The sequence below is a fragment of the Thunnus albacares genome, chromosome 1 (genome assembly GCF_914725855.1).
Source record: "Thunnus albacares chromosome 1, fThuAlb1.1, whole genome shotgun sequence".
NCBI lineage: Eukaryota > Metazoa > Chordata > Actinopteri > Scombriformes > Scombridae > Thunnus > Thunnus albacares.
Genome location: NC_058106.1, coordinates 16,401,946 through 16,424,967, shown reverse-complemented (window position 1 = coordinate 16,424,967; position 23,022 = coordinate 16,401,946). Strand labels below are relative to the sequence as shown.

The window sequence follows — 23,022 nt, the reverse complement described above, 5'->3', positions numbered from 1 at the left end:
TCATAATCAACCCACCTGCTTCATTTACAGCTTCCACTCGTAGACTATACTCACTGTAAGGCTCAAGACCGTAGACTGTTGCTTCTAGGACTGAACCCTGAGAAATAAAGAGAGACCAATGAATGATATATAGAGAGATTGAATGAGTACGAGTGCAGAGAAGTAGGAAAAGGAAACAGGAAAATGTGTGAGAAAGTAGGGGAGAGAGATAAAAGGGAGATGGTTGTGGGAAGGAGGAGATAGGGAAGAGAAAAGAGGGGAAGTGATTAGGCAGGAGTTAAAAGAAAAAAGAAAGACGGTGGAAAGGGACACAGGGAAGAGGGTCGTACAGTATAACACAGCAAGAGAAGGGAGCAAGAGGAAATTAGTTAGACAAACAAACCATTGATGAATATAAAACTGTACGTTACTCATTAAAATGGGAAATGAAAAGGAACATTGAAACAATGGCAAGCTAAGATGACATGACATGGGATTTGTGATATCAACATTTCAACATACTGGCTCTGCCATGGCAAAGTAAGTAGACACCAGAGAAGTGGCAGAGACAGAGAAAGACTGGCAGGCAAACTGCCGTCCCTTATGGGTGAATTCAAAGCTTGCAGATTGAGTGTTTATGTCACACATGCACCCTTTCATATCACAATCACACACACACACACACACACACACACACGCACACACACACATATACAAACACACAGAGACGCAGGCACAGTGAGTCTGCCAGTAGCTTTAGGCAGTGGGACCCAGCCCAGCACCCTGGCAGACACAGGGACAGTGTGTATGTGTGTGATACAGTGGGAACACCATTTACTAATTGATAAGAGACACACTGTTGTTTCAAAAGGCCCTGGCATGTGATGACATGGTAGTTAGGGAGCAGCAGGCTCCAGGATGTAGCATTGCCTGTTTGTTTGTTTGTTTATGACTGAGAGCTTTAAAGCACCAAAAACTATGCACCAAAACTATGGAATTCCCTGCCCAAGGGATGTAAGCTCTGTGAACAACAATTGAAAACTTATTTATTCAACATTGCTTTTAACTGTCACTCTCTTTGTTTTATTCTTATTTTTTTTACATATTTTATTGTTCTTATGCCTTCCTTTTATTGCACATTATTTTCACTTGTTTTAATTTGCCTGTTTTTATTTATTCTCTTGTTTCTTCACTTTATTGTAAAGCACTTTGAGCTACATCCCCTGCATGAAAGGTGCTATATAAATAAAAAAAAGTTTTATTATTATTATTATTATTAACCAACTTCTGTGTGTGTGTGTGTGTGAGTGAACACATTTGTGTGAATGTACAACAAATGAGGCTATATTTTTTTCATGTGTTGAGTCTGCATTTTTTATTAATTGTCTGTTCAGGACTGTATGCTCTCACATAAGCAAGCATATGTAAAGAGATTAACTGGTAACCCACTTCAATGCAGCGGCTAGAGGATCAAAAAGGCTCCAATTCAAACTGAATCAAATGAAAACCCTGACAAATCACCGTAGCGTGGCACCAAGGATGAACTGTCTGAACAACAACCAGAATGCATGTATTCACAGTTTTCATGTCTGGGAGCCAACGTGTTTTTCATCCACAGTAAAATAGGATTAATAAGCCCCTAGACACCTAGACACAAGCTAAATCCTCCTGCAAATCACAGCACTTCTCAGTGGAGAGAGGGAGGGAGGGACGTGAAAAAGAGGGACATGGGGTGGAGAAAGATAGAGAGAAAGGGGTGGAGGGAGGGAGGAATAAAGACCAAAAAAAAAAAAGAAGGGATCGGAATGAAATGAAGTATATATAACTAATAAGATAGAGGACAGAGAATTAGAAAAGAGGGACAGAAAAAAGTAAAAGGTGAGCGAGGAAAACTGATGAAGGAAATAAAAAAAGGAGAGACAAAGAGAGGAAGAGGGGAGTGTGTGAGAAAGAGTAAGACAGGGAAAGATTAAGTGAATGGGTAAAAAAGAGAGAAAGCTAAAGTGGGAGAGAAAAAAAGATAGATGTTACAAAAGGGAGAGACAGATTAAGTGAGCGAGAATGAGAGATCTCTCTACCTTAAAAGCCAGTGAAATATGTGAGGCATGTGGCCTATAAAGCGGTTAACATATGCACATTGTCAATAGCAGCATCTGGCGCTGGCAGCTTTTATAGGAGCATGGAGACTCTGCTACACGCCTCTAGATGGCAATACATTCAAACACTTTATCACTGAAACACACCACATTAACAGCCTCCTCGCTACATCACACACACATGCACGCGTGTGCGCGCACACACACACAAATACCCAACAATCAAGCAATATGAAATTCACCACATCAGCCTGCTAACTGCACATACACACATGCTCACAGACAGGCAGTAATCAAATGGTGTAACACTGAAACACACTACTATTACATTGCATTAACAGCTCCCTCAATAACTATTTCTCTCTCATACATACACATGTGCACAGACAAAACAAACACTTTAAGAAATTAACAGTATCCTATATTTTTCCTTGCCGCTGTCGCCAAGTGCTTGCTCATGGAGGAATGTTGGGTCTCTGTAAATTTAAGAGTACGGTCTAGACCTGCTCTGTGCGAAAAGTGCCCTAACTTCTGTCATGTATACTACAGAACATGTGTACTTTGAGCATCTGACCTTGATTAAACAGTTAGTTATTAAATGGTTGTTTTTTAATTTGAATACATATCAATTCATACCAATTTCCGGGCTAAAGTTATATCACAATTTAGCAAGAAGTATTTAAAATCTCATTTTCATTTTTTGCTACAGCATCAGCAAAGTTAGAGGTTGTCAACATCTATGGCAGCAAAAACTGCTATTGATAAATGGTATTTTTCTGTTAAGCCTATTTTGAAAAAAAAAGGCCAACCTATGAAGACCACATGAACAGCAACAATGTAAGATATGAAAGGAAAAGGTTAGAGTCAACCTAAAAATCAATGTGCTCGAGCATGTGCATGTGTGTGAGAATGATCAAAGTCAGTAGTTAATCATGCCAAATGCAAAAGAACAGAGAAGAGAGCACGAAGTCAAGAGGGAGGGGGGAGGGTGGGGGGGAGAGAGAGAACAAGAGAGATTTGCAGAGATATGGAGGGGAGAAAGTGTAAACAAGACAGAGAGAGTAAAGCAGACAATGATAGGGAATGAAGAGAAGAGACAAGATGAGGTCTTACTAATTTATACATTAAAGAGTCCTCAGATCTTACATGGTTCAACACAAGTTAGCATCCAGGGCAAGGAAGCAATCTATTCAATCTTTTATTTCTTCAATCTGTCTTCTCTTTGGTGTGTGAGCTGAGCTACAGCAGGGGTCCTCTGGACAGTGTGTGTTTCTGTCTGTGTTGCCTATATAAGAGGGTCAGTGTGCGTGTGTGTTTCTTGAGCCTTGTGCACGGTATCCCTATAAATTCTTGTATGCGTAAGCATCTGCATGTATCCTAACAGGCCAACATCTGCAAGGATCTTGTTTTGTACTCATTTGTCCCCAGAAATGTGAGTGTGTGCACATCTGTGTGTGTGTGATATTCAGGTGGAGAGGCATGGTGCGGCCGGGGGGACAGTGTGTGATACTAATTAAGAATAACCATGTGTATTTGTCAAAAGAATTATGCTGATTATCTCACAAAGGCCCCAGCACTGGGCCCCGCAGAGAGACAGAGAGACGGACCAACATTAGCATATGGCTACACACACACACACACACACACACACACACACATACACACACACACTCTTTCTCTCTCTTTGTGTCTCACTCTCTCTCTCTCTCACACACACACAGACGCACACACGCACACACATAGGTAAAAGTAAAGCGACTGCCTAAGAACATACATGAAAGACCCATGTCTAATGATAGGTGAATGGGGTCCAACTGGTCTGCCTCAGGGATGTTTCTCTCCACAGGCCTTCTCAGCCCTCTCTGCTCTGTCATATTAAGTCCTGGAGAGATAATAAAGCACCCTGCTGTTTCACCTTTTCTTACATTATGTATCTTCAGAGTCTAGTAAAACATGCTATGATCAGATGTGATTCAATTCAATTCAATTCAGCTCACTTCAATTCAGTCCAATTCAGCTCAATTCAATTCAATTCAATTCAGCTCAATTCAATTCAATTCAATTCAACCCTGTAGTCCAGTCTATTAGTACAAGCTGTGCCCTGACCAGCGCTGTGAGAGCAGTAATTGTTTTCGGAGGTTTCTGAGGTGAGCCAGAGCACCACACGCTGCTCTCTCGTGCCCCATGCCAAGCTCGCAAGCCAAGTTTGTGTGTGTGTGTGTATGTATTTATGTGTGCATGCCTAATTCAATGCTGCTGGAACAATTGCCCTGTGTCTGTTTGTAAATGCCCTGCATGGGTGTCCCTGCTAGTCAGTGTGCGTTAGACAAACCCTGACACATACAGACGTTCGTGCGACACACACACACACACACACACACACACACACACACACACACACACACACACACACACACACACACACACACACACACACACACACACACACACACACACAGAGTGCCATTAGGCATGTGTTTTGTCTGTGGCCAGCACAGAAGTAGAGAGGGACTGCAGGGGTCTGGAACAGGCATGCCCACTTCACACCGACAGCCATGATTGGCTTTGGCGGCTCCAAACCCCAGGAACAGCATATTTGGTGTGTACATATGCATCTGTGTGTGTTTGTGTGTGTGTGTGTGTGAGTGTTTGTGTGTGTGATATGTGGCCAAAGACCAGACAACCAATTCTGGTGAGAGAGGGACGGCGTGCTTAAAATCCACAAAAATATCTCCAGAAAATGAAATGAGCGAGCATGTGTCTGCTTTTTTTTTTAATCAGGTAGGGCAATCCAATATGAAAAATATTTCATAAAATGTATTATATACCAGGTCTGCTGGTTTTAATTATTGACTAGTTGGTAAAAAACACAAATCAAAAGTAGAGGGGGAAAAAAGTTCCCTTCAATTTACTATGAAGGGCTGAACCGATATTATACCATGAAAATCCTCTACCTCTGTTTTGGCATGTTCCAGTATTTGGGTACATTAAAGTACATTAAAACTGATGTGGAGTTCATTTTGGGGCACTGAACATTTATCATGTAACTGTTTTGGGGATAACCTGGAGGCCAATATATGGTGCTGTATTAGCCCATAATCAAAGGTATACAGCCTATTCTTTGAACTAATGAGACATTCTGTGCATTAGATGTGGTGCGTAGGGTGTGTCTTGAAATTCTCGATTCGATGGAGGGTTAATCTTCCAAAATGCAGACACAAGTAATTTATCCTTCTGTGGCATCCCTGTCATCTTTAATACCTTTGCCACCAATCAATCAGCTTCATGCAGATTGCCAAATACAAACACAAAGACTCTGCATTCATGTCTGGACTGTGAGACTGCATCAGACAAGGAGGCTGGCGGGAACGCCTCCTCCAGACCGACTATGGTCAGAAGTACTGCCCACTTCCAAAACAAACACTTGACAAGGGTTCAGTTACAAGTTTTCACACACACACACACACACACACACACACATACACACACACACACACACACACACACACTTCTCTCTCTCTTTCTCTTAAATGCACTCACTCACATACTCAGCATTCCTTTAAAGTGATGACCATCATGTCGTGGTTGCGGCACTAAACACCCATTAAGACAAGTGGAGAGCACTACACTAGATGGTGTGGCCTCTTCGCCGACAGACACACAATAACACACAACCTGTCATTATTGAGAGAAAGAGAGAGGGAGGAAGAGGAAGTAGGAGAATAAAAACTCTCTTGAAAAAAAAAATCACTTGAAAGAGTGAGAGGGAGACAGAAGAGGAAGGGATGGATGGTAGGAGTGAATAACATAAAAAACTGTAATTTGAGACCGAGGTAGAGAAAACCCAGATGGAAATGTAGAGATGGAGGGAGGAATGAGTAGTATGAAGCCAAAGAGGGAGGAGTTGTGAAAAAGATGAGGAGATGGAGAGAAAGGTTGCAGTGAGGAGAGGAGGGAGTGTTGCAGCCTGATTATTTGGCTGTTTATGCAGAATGCTGAGAGCCCTCCAATCAGAGTTGGAGACCTCTAACTAAGGGGTCTGATAGGCCGAGGGCCTAATGAACTCTGCATCTGAGTCTCCTTATCCTCTCCTCTAATCCTTCCTTCCTCTCTTCACCTGTCTCCTCCTCCCATCTCAACCTCCTCATCCCACTCTCCTCACCCTCTGTGCACTCAGCTATGCATTTCTACCTCTCTCCTCCACTCCTTTGTCTCCCTCATTTGTTAAAGGGTGTCACTGAGAGCAAGGGCGAAGCCTCATCATTCCTATTCCTCTGACCACCCTCCATCTCTGCACACTCTTCTGTGGCTAAGCAATGCAAAGAGGATACTGGGTTAAAATCAACAAGTGAAGGAGTAAAGCTGTTTTCCAAACTCAAAATCCTTAATGCTCTTAGGTATGGATAACTGAATATTTTCTTTCATATCTCTCTATTATAGTATATAAAGAAAAATCATATATCTCTTGACAAAAATATATTTCTATAGCCGTGACATTTTGCTTTTGATGATGACATGAAAACTAAAGTGGCTGAGAGAGTTTAAAGGACTGCAACTTAACAAAACATAGACAAAACACAGCCAAACTGACACTGACAACACATAGGCGAAATACAGACCTGCTGCAAATATAGAAAACACAAGCAAATACTATACAGAGACCCTGTAAGTCCAACACAACATAATTTTTCAGGGGACATTAAAAAGTGATGTCAGTCAGTGATGTCATAAAATGCACTAATAATATTTATTTTAACTTTATTCTGACTGCATGATTCTGATCATGGAGGTATTGGCTTTACAAATAGCATCAGTCTTTCAGTTTTTTGTGTCCCCCTGAGACCTGTATTTCAGATACATCCAAAGGGAATAGTTGGACATTTAGTGAACTACACATTTGATTTCTTGCCGAGAGTCTTGTGGTGACCGTGAGGTTACCAGGCAACCAGCAGAGACTCCAGGAAGTCACTGCATCCCGCCAAGAAACCGTAAAACTACAACTTGACATTTTTGCACTTCAGTTTTTGTAACGATCAAACAAAGAAGACATGATATGTTAATTAATGAGCTATAGAGGTGCTAGTAGGTGCATTTGTTTCTTTTGGAAAGAGCCAGACTAGTTTTATCCCCCTGCTTCCAGTTTTTATGCTAAGCTAAGCTAACTTGCTGCTAGCTGTAGCTTCATATCTCCATACAGACATGACATTGGTTTTAATGTTCTCATCTAACTCTCAGCAAGAAAGTGAATATGCATATTTACCAAAATGTTGAATTATTTCTTTAAGTTATTCAACCTTTTTCGTTAAGTGATGAAGTCTGGCATGTGTCAAATTGTTCGGACAATGACCTGCACTTGGCAGGACGTTTTCTTTGTGGGCAATCAAATACTTGGCATGGAACTGATTTGCCACCCACTTCATCAGGTAAAAGCTAACTTTTATTTTCAACAATGTGATGTCCTTTTGTACTTCAGGTAAGCTCACTTGCGTGTCAAACAGAAACCATGCCTGCTGAGCTCTTCTCTTTCCTTTCGGTGATGCTCACATCATTGCCTTGTTTGTGAGCAGATGAAAACTGTATTCTAAGTCATCACGTCCTTACTGAGCATATTCAAACCATACCATGTGTCCGCAACATGTGCCAACATATAACATGCTTAAGTATTCCCAAACTATGCATTTGTATTCATACTATGCGTTCATACCATGTGTTTAACACTATTACTTGTTTGTTCCTATCTAATCACTCAACACACCTGCAGACCATTTGTGCCTATGTACACATCACATATTCTGATAACATGTCCACATATATACGTCTTCCAACTGCGCATGCCTAAATGCACACATTTTGACTGTGCAATTGACACACACGCTCTCTGAAACCTCATGTTGGCTTTGAGACACAATTTGCCGGCTGGCCCTCGCTGTCCCTGCACTCTCTGACGGGCTCTTAATGGTAAACTAACAGATTGTAAACATGCTGCTAGCTCTCTCACTCTCTCTCTCTCCACTCCCTATATCAATCTCTCTCTCTTTTCTTTCCTAACTCTCCTCTTCCCTCACCTCTTTCACTTCCTTCTTACCCCCTGTTCACTGCATCCTTCCCCCCTCTATCCCCATTCTTTCTTGCCTTTTCCTTTCTCTCCCTCTCTCTCTCCCTCTCTCGCTTTTCCTGGGATATTTTTTAAACAATGTGTCCTTCATGTACGGTTGGTTACGGGGCATACAGAAGGACATCATTAGCGCTGGTGGTTAAGCTGTAATTTACACCATTACCGAGGTAGGGGCCATTTTTATTGCCTAGTAAATTTCAGCTCTGAAATATTTAGACCATATGGCTCAATTTGTGTAATAACCTTAATTTCCAAGCACCCTTCAGCTCCCTTCAGCGCCGGCTGTTGTTGGCGGATGGTGGAGTGGTGCATGTACACGTTCGTATGTGTGTGCACGGTTTGGATTTGGAGCTCACACATACGCGCACATTCACGCACATGCATACACGTAGACACACACAGAAACTCTTACATACACATTACACAATCTTCCACACGCTCTCACTGATTCATTCATTCACACACACAGAAACACACACGCACGCACACACACGTATGTATGCATGGCGGTAGCAGATTAATAGGGTGTCAGCTTGTGTTTGGGTGAGGGAGCGTCAGGCGTCGGCCAGATGGTTCTCAGGGATGATGACTGTCAGGGGTCCTGCTCTGATCAATGGGATGTATTAATACAGCACACACGCACACACACACTGACGCACATACACACACAAACAAAAATATGTTATACATGCACACAGGCACACACGCAACCATATTCAGACATATGTATCCACGTAGAGTACCTAACACACGAGCACACACAAGCACACATATGTATGCACATGGTCTCCCTTCACCAGTGATCCCAAGGGCCACAGTGTAACATCTGGAAGAGCCAAGGGAGGGAGGAAAGGACAGAAAAGTAAGAGGGAGAAAGAGGAAGGTAGTAGAAATGCAGGATTTAAACATCAGTGAAAGATGCAGGAGAAGAGGGAGGAGTGACTGGAAGAGAGAAAGGAAGCGAGGAAGGGAAGAGATTGGGGAGACTGGGGAGGTGTAGAGAAGGGATAAGGGTGGAAAAGGAATAAGAAGGTGGTAAAAATGGTGGTACAAGATGGAAGAGAAGAGCTGAGGAAATTAAGATATATGGGTAGGGAGGAAGGAGATGTAGAGAGAGAAATGAAGGAAAAATGGCAGCAGAGACTGAGATGGAGGGGAAAATGGGCAGAAACAGGTGGAAGGGTTGCAGGGTAGTGAAGGATGTGAGTAGAAAACGAGTAGGGAAAAGAAAGAAAGGGTGAGAGTTGGGTGAGAGAAGAGGGTCATGGGGAAGTGTGAGGTGAGGGGAAGGTGCATGAAACAAAGATGGGATTTTATTTGCCCAGTGCCTAGAATTTGGGGAGAGCAAAATGATCCTCACTTGCTAGAATCTGAGTGGGATGTAGGGGGGGACATAGAAAGAGTGGAGAGAAAATATGATTTTCTTTAAAAAAAAAAAAAAAAGAGCCTCAAAAAGGAGCTGGATGGATGAAAAAGAAAAAGAGTAAACAGCAGAGAGGAAGACATTAAGAGGGAGAAAGAGGAGGACAGAAAATAATGAAGAGAAAGATGAAGGAAAAAAGAAGTAGGGGAACCACAATGCAAGAAAGGCAAGCTGACAGGGTTGTGTGAGTGACTAACATGTCTGTCAGAAAGGTGTAAGGCATGGAGAGTAAATTTGTGTGTGTGTGTGTGTGTGTGTGTGAGAGAGAGAGACTGTGTGTGTGTGCCAGGCGGCGCATAGGGGTCTAGTGAGGCAGGCCGCCTGCGCTTCGTACCCTCATTCCGTCCGATTGCCATGACGACCCCATTAATCAGCCAAGCTGGCACAGAGCAGGGTTCCCAAGCCAGCCTGAGATCAATACACACATAAATACACACGTACCAAATGGACACAGAAACACACACACATGCAAAAATAGATCCAAAAACTAAGAAATTTTGAGCTGAAAAGAAATTAAAAGTCATTTTCATGAACATAACGAAGGAGAAAATGCTCAGTAATAATGAAAATGTGAGGACAAAGCAGACAAGAGAAGAAGTCCTGACGTCACTTCCCACTATAGAACTTGCTACTAAAACTTGAGACCTTTGTGATTTTAATAGTTCAAAAGTTCAACAACAATTCTCCACATTATCCACCTACACTTTTTTTCGACTTCTGAGTTGTAATCTCTGCTCTCTATGCCGAACATCTTTCAATTGTCTTGTGTTTGTTAAAAGCCGCTAAAAACAACAATATTAACTAAACAACACTATTAGATTGTTTTTATCAAATAATAATTTTGGCTGTACATTACTAGACACATATTTAACAGCACAAAATCAAGACAAATGTTACAAATTTCTTATAAAGGTTGCTTTTTTCAAGTTTGCCTAGAACTTTGAACTCATTTACACTTTCTTTGTGTATTCCTAAACAACGGAGTGCATGTGGTGAAGGCAACTGTGTGACAAATGACCGCCACCAAAATAAGTCTATGCCATGTCAATGAGCCTCTCACACACAAGCACATACACAAACACACACACATACACACACATACACACACACACACATACACACACACACAGAGTGTTCCATATCAATGAGAAGGTGAAAGGTCTCCATTTACATCTTGTATTAATTATGAGTGACAAGCCAAAGGTCACAGAGGGAGAAGAGGCCACTCGTATGGACAGAATATAGATCTATACTTCTTCCTCCTCTCCCCCTTTCGCTCTCCTCCCTCCTTCCCCTATCTATCACTCTGTCACCCCCTCTTGTTCCTTCACTTGTTTTTTTCTTGCCCCTCTACTTTCCCTTTTAGTCTCACTCACTCTTGGTCTCGTTCATTTTTTCCATCTTACCTTCTCCATTAACTATTGCTCTTTGTTCTACCAACCTGTCCCACTGTCTTTTGCCAATTTCTTCTTTCTAAGTGTGTTTGTCCTCCTTCCTCTTTTCATTTTTTCCTCCATGTCATCTTTGTCTCAAATCCCTGTTTCTCTTGTTTGATCATGTTTCTTTTTCTTTCTTGTTCTCCTTTTCCTGTTTTCTGTCATGTATAGATAAATTCTAAAACAAAATACAAAATGGATTACTACTACATCTAAGTAGCATCATACAAGAGTTCCAGATACTAATGCACACACACACAAACTCTCATATACAGGTGTGTGGTGGCGTCCAGAGAGGATTCTAGCCACTGTTGGCAATTATCCCATTGCAGCTTTGGGTGAACCAATCCCTATTTATACGCACTGAATGTAGGTATGACTCCAACTAAGTGTGTTAGTTTTATATGTATGCAAAGACATGTTTTAGGTGTTAGTCTGTGTTTGAGTATGTATTCATCTGTGTTTTAATTTTTTTGTATGGCTATATGGGCTACAGTATACGATATGTGTATATAAAGTATGTGTGTGTGTTTGTGTGAGGGGGTGTCTGTGTGTTCGGTTTGAGGGAGCTTGCTCATAGTTATTGTCTATGTTGGTGCATCAGGCATGGCACAGTGGCAAGGAATTGTGGGAAGGGCCCTGGAGAATAGCAGGCCATGGGCCAGTGTGTGTGTGTGTGTCTTTGTGTGTGTCTTCAGGCCCCTTACTGGCAAACAGATGGTACCAGCACCACAGGTAGAGTCCAAATTTCTTCACATGCACCGCAAAGGACAATAAACACACATGCACACAGACACCGTATATTACATATATGAACTATACACTTTATTCATTTTTTAATGTTTGGGAATTTTATACATGGACATTTACAGGGGTGTTTGTATGTGTTTAAGTTTGTGATCCCAAGTTTTTTCTATGTGTGAGTAAACTTATCCACCAGATGCCAGATACAATGAATAGCAACAGAAACCAAACGTGATTAAGGAGGAGACTGTTCTCGCAGATAAATGCATGCATGCTCCCATTATCCAGCATTCACTGTGTGTGTGTGTGCATTTATGTGTGTGTGTGTGTGTGTGTGTGTGTGTGTGTGTGTGTGTGTATTTACCTCCACAGTGAGAGCAGTAACAGCAGTTGAGTTGAGCGTTGGGTCCTGTTGGTGCTTCTTGTAAACCAGTCTATAATGGGAAATGAGTCCGTTGGGCTGTCTTGGTCCACTCCATTTCAGATGGACTGAGTATCCACCTGTGCACAGCATGTGGCACTATTACACTGTTACAGTGTTACAGTGATACAACACAATAATATTTTAATTGTACCAATTTTCATGTGACTCTGTAAACTCACCAGTGGGTGTGACAGTGGGAGGAGACATATCTTGTGGTTCTGCCTGCAGGGTCTGGGCTGAAGCCCATTGGCTCAGAACTGAGCCTTTGGAGTTGTAGGCACGAACTCTGTACTGGAAGAAGCTGAAGGATTGCAAGGCGGGGCTTGCATCAAAAAATTCAAGTGGCCCACTGGACCAGATGAAAACCAAGAGCTCCTCCTCTGTTCCTACTGGACACCTTCAAAAAATAAACACTTGGATTAGCCATTGATCATTTTTTTATTCCCTACAACCCAAATTAAAAAAGGTATATTCAAGTCTATACATTTTACTTTTTGCGTAATTGCAATATGTTCAAAATATTCTTGCACTGTGCTCAAAACAAAGAAAAAAAGTATACTCAAGTATCTTTTATACAGTTTATTAAGAAGAAGATAATGGTCAACCAAATCAAAAGCCTTGGTTAAATCAATAAAAATAGCAGCTGTAAATTGACCTTTGTCTAAGGATGAGAATACTTTGTTGGTAAATTTTACAAGGGCAGTGGTAGGAGAAAAATTAGAACAAAAACCGGACTGAAATAGGGATAAAACAATTTACAAAAATCTTAAGAAAGACTATTTCTATAATAGTTGGACTTCTAAGTGTTATAATTATTTGTATGTTTCCCAGTCAGTTGGATCCCTAGTTGTTCAATATTTTGCTCACGCCCTCTGAACTAATCCATGGTAAATGTCCACCTTTAACTTTCATTGTCTTCCAAGGGGTTTGTTTATCGACAACTTTAATAAATTCACTCAAAAGAAAATTCCATTCGCCTTCGACATAAGGTTTCAACTGAAACCTATTCTGGTCTATTGCAGTAACATTCTGAATAAAGTGATCAATATTTATGTTTTTACACTGCCTCATACTTATGTATTTTGGAGGAAGATGGGGGATCTTAATCTTCCAGACACAGAAAATGAAAATGAAACAATCAGAAAGCACCCCTGACTTAATAATCCTATCTAGGTGAGATCAAATCTAACAAAGATGATGATGTTTCAGTAACTCTGGTAGGTTCAGTAATAAGATGAGTTAAATGTATGCTATCAAATAAGTTTTTATCATTTGAAGAAGAACATTTTTTAACATTAAAGTCCCCTTAGGTACAGATGGAGGTCTATAGAGATTTCCTATAACTAAATGTTGATTATGATGAAAACTTATATTAACAAAACGACACTCAAAATACTTTGGGAGTGACATGTTGCCACACCTCCGCCTCTACATGAAAGATATAACACATTTTTAACATCATGTGTAAGTCACTGGCTGATGCAAGCACCCTTATGTCTTGGTAAGCTCCTATGTCTGTGATTATGTAGGGTTTCTGGTGTGTGTGAGAGAGGGAAAAAGAGAGATTTTCCTATTTTATCCAAGTCCCTGTCTGCCTCAGTCTAATCATGCCAGGTGTGTCAGTGTGTGTGTGTGTGTACTGCTATGCTAATTTGTGTTTCCTGAGGACTTAAAGGGCTTAGTCTGGTCTGACCCTGCATACAGATCACACACTCTTTGGTCAACAAGCAGACCACGACCTTCAGCATGCATTAATACACATGCGCAGATGCACACACACACACACACACACACACACACACACACACACACACACACACACACACACACACACACACACACACACACACACAGAAGATTGGTGAGTAGACATTTGCCAGAAGATGCATCACCAAAACTTCTAGGCTATTCTGTATATACATTCTCTTTGTATACTATATGTATGCACTGGTGCAAGCTAAAGATTTCAGTAGCACAAAGAAAAATGTAGTAGCACACACAGGTGGATGGTTAACACTTACATACTGTTCATATCCTGACCCTTCATAGTATGGAGCGGGTAATTTTTGTTCCGACTCAAGTATCCCTTTATGATTAGTCCCGATACCAAATTTTGAACCAATATTGTATTTTGCACCCAGAGACATCTTATCAGCCATTAAAAAATGGGTGAGTTATCCTTCATTACTGTTTCAGAGAGCAGAGAGAGTGTTTTCTTTAGGTTTGACACCATTCGATTATAGAGAAAACATTCACAATCACACTATGTTATGATCTCACATTATCTAAAACAAGAGTGTCGAGGAAAAAAATGATATTAGAAGTGTACTGCTGGAGAAATTACTATATTATTTTATTAATACTTTGATGATCATTAATCCAGTGTAGAAGTGTGATCAACTGATCAGTTTTGTCTTTAAAGAACATGATGCACTCTTGACCCTGTTTTTGTTTAAGATGTCTTGCCAAGATGTCTCGCACCTCGTTTGTTTAGGCAAATGAATGTCTAGTCTGTTAGGAAAGAAGAAGATAGATAAGGTTATCTGAAGTGCATGATACATGGTGACCCTGATTTTAAGAGGTGATTGTTGGAAAAAGGGAACTTAATGCAAGAACTGGAAGCTGTACAAGATGGGTATGACTCCATATATGGAATTATTATTGATTATCTTACGGGAAACAGGTGTCTGCAGACAGAGATCTGTGACTGCACACAAGGTCCTCGTGTTGATGGTTGTGTTGGGTGGAGGCTGACAGTATAAAGTGTTTGTGTGAAGTGTTCAAGGTGCTCCTCTTGCTGCAGAGCTCAGGGAGCCTGTATGCATACGCTTTAGTAATTTATTAAAGGCATTTGGACTGCAAAAGAATACTGTGTCTCTGGTATTTAGTTGCCTTTATCACCTAACTAGACAGACTGACTGTTCAGCTGCAACAAACAAAACAGCCATAATTATTTCTATGAATTTTTTTGAAAGTGAAGATGCAACAACATTTTGAATGGTAGGTTTCACTTTAAACATTAAAACCAATCAATAAAAAAGTCAATCAATACTGCTTGCAAACTGGAAGCCCACCTTTTCTGTCAATTGTACACAATCAACTCTGCATTGAGTGTATTAGTCATAAAACAAAACAACACACTGGTTTACAAATTTCAATCAAATTGCAAAAAGACATTACTTTTACAGTACTTTTTTGTTGTGCAGAAATTGCATCTCCCTCTCTTTTGTCCCTTTGTGGCAGTTGACTGTGGGACTGCAGACTGATCAGGACAAGATTTGAACTACTGTGCTGCTGTGGCTGGCGTGTGGGGAAGGTGGTGTCGCCTTTGCATGAGAGAAGTCACAAGGACCTTTCCTCCATTTCTCTATGTTGCCCTCTTCTTCTAATACTTTTTCTTCCACTCACTGTCTCCTTTTTCATTTTGGATTAACAGATCCACCAAATCACTCTTTCCACTCCACCATATCAGTGAAATACTTTTTTCAGGTACTTTTTATAGTTCTATGAAATCTGTCCTCCGCTACGGGGAGGACCATGTTGGACAAACATTATTTTGGTTGCCTTGATGGGTTTGATTTGTTACTTTGTATAGGCTTGTTTGCAGGTGCAGATGTCCACCTAGGTGGCAACCCTGGCAAGTGTAGCAACCAAGTGGCTCAACAGTAGGCCAAGTTAACCAACAACTGAGTAACAGTAATGTAACGAATGTTGTCTCTCCTCTGCTCCGCTGAGCTCCGTGTGTGCACATGTGTGAGTAGATACATATTTCTCTTCGCACAGAATAATTTTTAATAGCACATGCGATCAAAACTTCGCACTATACAGCCCTGTATGTGTGTTACTTTTGGTTCATTAGTGATAAACTGAGGATCTAATGTGAGCGCATGAAAAAACTGGTATGTATCAGTACATTAGAAGGTGAATGCAGCTCCGTGTTTGGTGTGTAGTTATTGTTGTGTCTGCTTTGTGTGTTCATTCCTCAGAAATGTCTGCTCGACTGGTATTTTGCGGGGTAAAAGTAAGTTGTTGATTTCACAGGTTAAGTAAAGGGCTAAAATGTGTGAAGTTAAGAGCCGGGTTGACTGAGTACATCAATGGTGTGCATCAAGTGTATCTCATAGCACGCAACTCCTGCACAGCAGCATGAGTCCAAGCTTTAAGAACAAGATGATAAAGTTTGAGTGGGTTTGATGACTTTAGCTGTGGCCTAATACGGTGAATCCAAAATTCTGATTAAACATACTGATGGTGGGTTTTGTACGGTTTAAGTGATTAATGTATATTCATCCTGTATGTTTTAAACAACAAAGGTTGGTGCTGGTTTAAGTTATCTTGTTCCTCATGTTACATTCCTATACCTGATAAACCCGATACAGATGACTGTCCATACCAAAAAAAAAAATTGTTATGATGCATCATTGTTATATTTCTTATGTTTTGAGAGAACTGACAAAAAGTTTAAGGGAGAAAGTCAGCATGACATCAAAGACAATTACCTAATAACAATGCTGGTTTCTTTTCTTTTCTACATCTATTTTTCATTTTTTACTTGTGTATGAATACAGTATATTTGTGTTTTTTGTGTGTATGTTACCTGAAAATATGGTAGGAGGTGATCAGACCATTAGGTTTTTGGGGGGGTGACCAGTGGATCTCCAGGACACTGGCACCAGCTGCTTTTACTGTGGGTGGCAGCAGACCCTCTGGGGCGGCCTCTAAAGTCCGAACATACACACCCGCTCCTACTCCACACCCCTCTGCAAGGGATGCAACAGGAGGAATTTATCTCAAAACACACACATTTCTAGGAACACGTATTTATTGCATTATTTCTTTTACATTAATGGAACAAATCAGATAAACAATATATACAGTACAGGCTGCCATGCCTACATTCTACATTTGCTTATATTCAGTGAGAAAGCTAACATATCATAGAACAAACATAACCCTTTTTTACCAGCAACACCTAAGAATGTTAACGTAGTGCTTATCAAACACAATGTTGGTAAAACATGGGTAGCATTTTTAGTTTGTCTGTCATCATATGACATTACTAGTCATATCTCTAATATTATAATTGTTGTTACTGTTATTATTGTTGTTACTATGCTTCTCTGTGTCTCTCTGCCTCCTTCTTTCTCTCTCAACCCAACCAGTCAAGGCAGATGGCTGCCCACCTAGACCCCAGTTCTGCTTGAGGATTCTTCCCATTAAAGGGGAGTTTTTCCTTGCTGCTGTCGCCAAGTGCTTGCTCATGGGGGGAAATGCTGGGTCTCTGTAAATTACGAGTACGGTCTAGATCTGCTCTATGTGAAAAGTGCCGTGAAATAACTTTTGTTATGATTTGGCGCTATATAAATAAAATTGACCTGAATTGAAAATATGTTGCCCTATTACCGTACATAACTATCCACATGGAGTGTAGACTTCTGATGAAGAAATGCTCTAAAACTTTAAGTTACAAACTTTCTCTGCACTGTTCTCTGTAGGTTTCTGATGGAGCCTTTGAAGTCACACTGAATCTTAGGAATGAGTGTCTGAACCTCATTGGTGCACCAGTTAATCGCCTCAAAAACTTTTCAAAAACGACAACAACAATTTACCCCTAACAAAAAATTGGCAAACACTGCATATTAATTCTTTAAATGCCCCCTTTTCAGTGCTTGCACATTGGCACATTTTTTGGGCCAAACCATTGATTATGACTGATCTGTTGAGGACACAGAGTGACCCTGTTTGCACTTTGTAGCTAGTAAGGCCGTCATCTCACAGATCAGCATGGTTATCCCCTGCTGAGAGGCCAACATGGAAATGAAAGTGGTAACGGCTTGGCACGCCCCACAGAGGCCAAAGGGTTATACTGAGCCCATTGAAAAACTCTTTTAGCTACAGTTAAACGTCTCTATTTAATGATCTTCCATCACAGGTAAAGATCTTCTCACCACTCACATCACATGAACATGAAACAAGGTGTCTGAAGCCTCCTCAGTATTCAAATTTGTTTGGCCATCTTAAGTGCCGACACAGAATAAATCAAGCCACTTTAACCACCCTCAAGGTTTGAATCTAACTGGCCAATTTACTGTGCAAGTGCAGGCACATTGCAGTGTGTTGTTTCACAGAGGACAACGTAGCTTGTTATAAAGTGAAGCCTACCTGAGTAAACAGAACACCAGAAATGTCATGTTAAACACAAATCATTCGGTTAAGGTCTGCAGTCTCTCTATGCTGAGCTCTACAATTTCCTCAATTTAATGGTGAGGCTTTTATATATTTTTGTACCTTTGTTTTTTAATGTGCATCTTATTGTCTTATTAAGTTTAGTTAATTATATAAAATGTATGTTGTATAATTAAATACTTACCAATCTGACAGGCCTGCACTCTGATGTAGTAGGTGGTGAAAGACTCTAGACCTGTAACAGAGAGGTGCAGGCGTTGCCCTGCGTGATGCATTATGGCACTGTCACTTCCTGGATTTAACAGGATGTTGTAGTTTACAGGCTGGCTGCTGTCAAACTGAGCTGTGGAAAAGGAAAATGACACACAGGATATGATTATCTTTACTTGCTGTATATTAGTGTACTGTAGTATAGTAATGTTGTTTGGAGTACATTTATAACTTAAATAAAAAGAAGGATAAATTAGATAATTTTTAAGTTTTTTTCAATCCAGAAAGATACACCAAGCTGACCGTAACAGCTATGTACATGGACTGTGAGATAACATTTGAGCATGTCATATGCATGACACTCGGCAGTGTTTACAGGAGGGGTAATGTAGTACTGTCATCAAATCGTTGACAGCACTCACTTGAATGGCTCACATTTGCCTCTTGATGCCCAGGAAAGCATTTTTAAAACCATTCTAACATGTAAAAAGGTCATTGCCTGCTTCACAGTGCAAAAAAAGACATTCAGCTTGTATACATCAGGCTGTGTGTTCTGTAGGGTAAATAAGAGCATATAGTATCTCCATTGGTTTTAATTGGCTATTTACAGGTACAGTCAAGGAAGTCTTGCTCCATTTTGAAATTGTATTGTATGTAGAATAATACTTTGGACAAGCAGGGTTTTATTTGATAATTTGAGGATTGTATTCTATATTAAATGTTTGTTGGATATGAATAAACATCTTTTGATATTACATGTACATCTATAGTACATATCTGTTTATATTTTTGCCTCAAAACTGACACATCTTGCCCTCACAATCCTGCCACTGTGGTCTCACAACTAGACAAAAACACACAAATGTATACAGACACACCCGCACAGATACACACACGCACCTAGACTTTGTTAATATTCTCACCGGAGGTTTTTCCATAATTCAGGCCAACTGTATTGTGATGGGTTATTCAACATTCATGAACTCTGGATATCTTGAGAACGAACTGATTACCAGAGAAATGAGCGACTTCAATTATTCACCCCCCAACTCACATATGCACACCTACACACAAACACATACACACACTTCTGACTTCAGCACATGGAGCTTTTAATATGAGCACACTTTGGCTGTATTAACACACTTTCACATAGTCCACGCACGCACACACACACACACACACAGTGATATTTATGACACACAGGGGTCATAATGCATTTCTCTTTGATCGCTATGTTGCTCAGTCATAGAGGTTTAATTGTCGCTGTGATATTTAAGTTGTATTATTTACAACCAATCAGCTGCCTCTCCATCTTCTATTTCACACATATGATAACCACATACACAATCATAAATGCACACATGTACACTTACATACAAACAACCCATGCACACATACAAAGCCTCCCCAAATACACACACACACACACATACACACACAAACATCATGATGGAGGAATTGATCCTAGAGTAAATGTATTTTTAATAGCCATACGTCAGTGCTTTGGCAGTCAATGTATGCATATGAAGACACAAATACATGTGCATGTACATACACACAGACAGACACACTGTCAGAGAGTCAGGCATGCACACACACAAATACACACACCAGTCGAAAACACTCCAGACTATGGGCTCAGGGAGTTAACCAAGCGTGAGAACCCAGACGATATTTCCTCACCTTTAAAATCAACCAGTAATGACGATAGAATAGACCTGCCTATGGAAATATCTCCACAATGATGTGCACACACTCATATGCACATGCACACAAAGACACTCACACACACACACTCACACACACAAATACACATGTATAAAGATGCATACATAAACACAGACACAAATATACAGAAACAGAAAGACACACAAACCCACATACGCAACAGAGTGAAGTGTCTTTGCTAGTTGGCCCTATAAGCGGTTTCTGAGATAGGAAATCAGCCTAATGAGAGAGTAATAGTCAATGATAGATGGGTTAGGGCAGACAATCACTGCCCCATAAGCATGAAACTCAGCCCTGAGTGTATGCTCATGTATGCCTGCGGATGTGTGTGTGTGTCCAGGTCCTGAGAGGCCAGAAGGTGAATGGAAAACTACTCAGGGCTTTTGTTTAAGTCTGACCCCTCTCTTGCTGTTTCTTTACATCTGAGGAGGAAGTGATTCACATGGAGGGAAACTTCTTTCTGGTCAGTTTGATATGGTGAGTTTATATATATTTTTTGCCTTGTAGAGCTAAATCCAATGAATGTGACAGCTAATGTTTCTGTGTTGTGCGTATAGTATATTTTAGAAGATTAGATTTGCTAATGCAATCATCAAACAAATATAATTTCAGGAACAATGAAAAAGAATCCTTCTGTTTCTGTGGGTTGATTTTTGAATAGCTCCTGCTGCAGTGTGACAAGTATATGCTCGTGGATGTCTATGTTAGAGGGTTAATTGCAGATGCAGTTTTCTCTTCTGAAAAAAGATTTGAATTACTAAACATTGAATCGAGCCCCTCTCTCTGGGATGCATTGAGCTGGTGAACAATGACAACTCAGTTACTGCGCAGTTACTCACAATAAAATCTTGTGCAGTTGTTAAAGGAATAGATCAGATGTCTGATTGGTTAATGGACAACAGACATCCAAACACCAGTAGAGTTGTGCAGCCGGAGGAACGTTGGTTTCTGGAAATGTTTTCTCCACTGTTTTCTTTTAGTAATATCCACACAGGCGTCTCTAATCTAACGATGCTAGTGAGCCATCAGTTTTAATTATTTCAACATTGTGAATCTAAATGTATGAATTTTAAAATGTTGATGGGCCACAGCCATCTGTTACTTTTGAAGAGTCTTTTAAAATTATTCCTGGAGAGAATGTTGAGATACATGTGATTATGCACTTAGATACTATAGAAAACACCTAAGTTCAGATTATAAAAATCATCATTAACAAACACTAACAAGTTTGTTATATCAAAACAAAGTGTCTAATCTGTTATGACATTTTGATAGACACTGAAAATTACTTGAGAGCCATCCATCCATCCATCCCCTCCTCCTTCCATCCATCCATCCATTCGTTTAGATTGCTACTCACCAGGAGGGGTCCAGGCAAGAGAGATGGAGTGGGGGCCTGAGACTGTCACATTGTGGGGGGCTGGGATCCCAGTGGGGCAAGAGACTGGTGTTTTTATAACATATTTGTCACTCAAACCAGTCCCACCCCCTGTACTGGCCTTCAGCTCATACACGTACCTGAAGAGGTGGTAGCGTAAAGAGGGGTGTGGAGAAAGCAGCATAGAGATAACAGAGCACAGAGAAAAACAAGGAGGAGAAAATGAGAATAATGGCATGAGGGATCAAGGAAGAAGGAGAGAAAATAGAGAAAGACAAGGTTAAGGGGGCAGTTTTACAAAAAACATATACTATACCACTGTGTATTGTCAGGATCATGGTCTGGATCAGGGTTATTAATACTGTATATCCCAAATATATTTAAGATTTCTTTGTATTTTCCACCAGTTTGTTATCAAGTCATATAAGCTATGACACAACCTAAAATATATATTTATTTTATTTGAATGTATGTGTTTCATCTTGCCATACCACAATAAAACTGAAATATATTCCTCTACTATTCCACCTAACACCATTTAGCAGCACAGCATCAGGTGTGATGGTAAAGGGCTTTCACACTGACAATGGAACCACAGCAAACAAAGCAAGCAACATTGGTGAGGTCATCTTACTACAGTTTACAAGTAATAGATGGGGATAGATAACCAGCAAGTCCAATGTTCCAGGATGTTTTGTCTTTGAATTCTAAGAGTTGTGATAAATTGATAAATAGAAGAAATCTTAATGTTTTCTTTAAAACAACCTCTGGAGAGACACATAGGAATCATAAAACCCTGCAACCACTTCACAAATATATTTAAACTTCTGAAAGTATGTGCGTGTATACATATGTGTGTGTGTGTGTGTGAACTCATACGGTGACTACACTTGTTGGTTGGTTTCCTCCTCTTTTCTCCCTCTCCATCATCCACCTGTCTCTCTCTCTCTCCTTCATCTGTCTCACCGCCTCTCTCGTCACACTCTCTATCTTTCCTGCCCATGACATCATAAGATAGATTTCCCTTTTAAGAGCATGTGGCTGGCTGGTGCTAAAGCCTACATTAGCTGTGTAAGTGGGCCACCATTTAACATTAAAAGCCTTTAATTTGCTATAAACTCGGGCACACATGCATTAATAGGCGATGGTGTTGGGTTATTGTTCCTGCGCAGACCGTTTTAAACAGGAGGCCATTAGCACCTCTGCAGTGGGTTAGAACACAGTCAGGAAAGGATATTAAAACTACTCGTATGTTACTCTCATAGACTCACACAAACACACACATACATTGTGGCACACA

At 40.5% G+C, this 23,022-nt stretch overlaps 1 protein-coding gene across 5 annotated transcripts in view; it reads right to left on the bottom strand.

Moving 5' to 3' along the window:
- The window catches only part of ush2a (Usher syndrome 2A (autosomal recessive, mild)), a 237,482-nt gene that overhangs the window by 17,805 nt on the left and 196,655 nt on the right, over positions 1–23,022 (bottom strand). For all 5 annotated transcript variants that reach the window (XM_044346023.1, XM_044346054.1, XM_044346031.1 and 2 more), the window contains exons 70-75: positions 21,705–21,862; positions 18,588–18,746; positions 16,815–16,977; positions 12,397–12,614; positions 12,158–12,294; positions 16–97 (exon numbers count right to left, since the gene is read on the bottom strand). In XM_044346023.1, the coding sequence (XP_044201958.1) occupies positions 16–97; positions 12,158–12,294; positions 12,397–12,614; positions 16,815–16,977; positions 18,588–18,746; positions 21,705–21,862 (917 nt within the window). The remainder of the gene's footprint in view (positions 1–15; positions 98–12,157; positions 12,295–12,396; positions 12,615–16,814; positions 16,978–18,587; positions 18,747–21,704; positions 21,863–23,022) is intronic.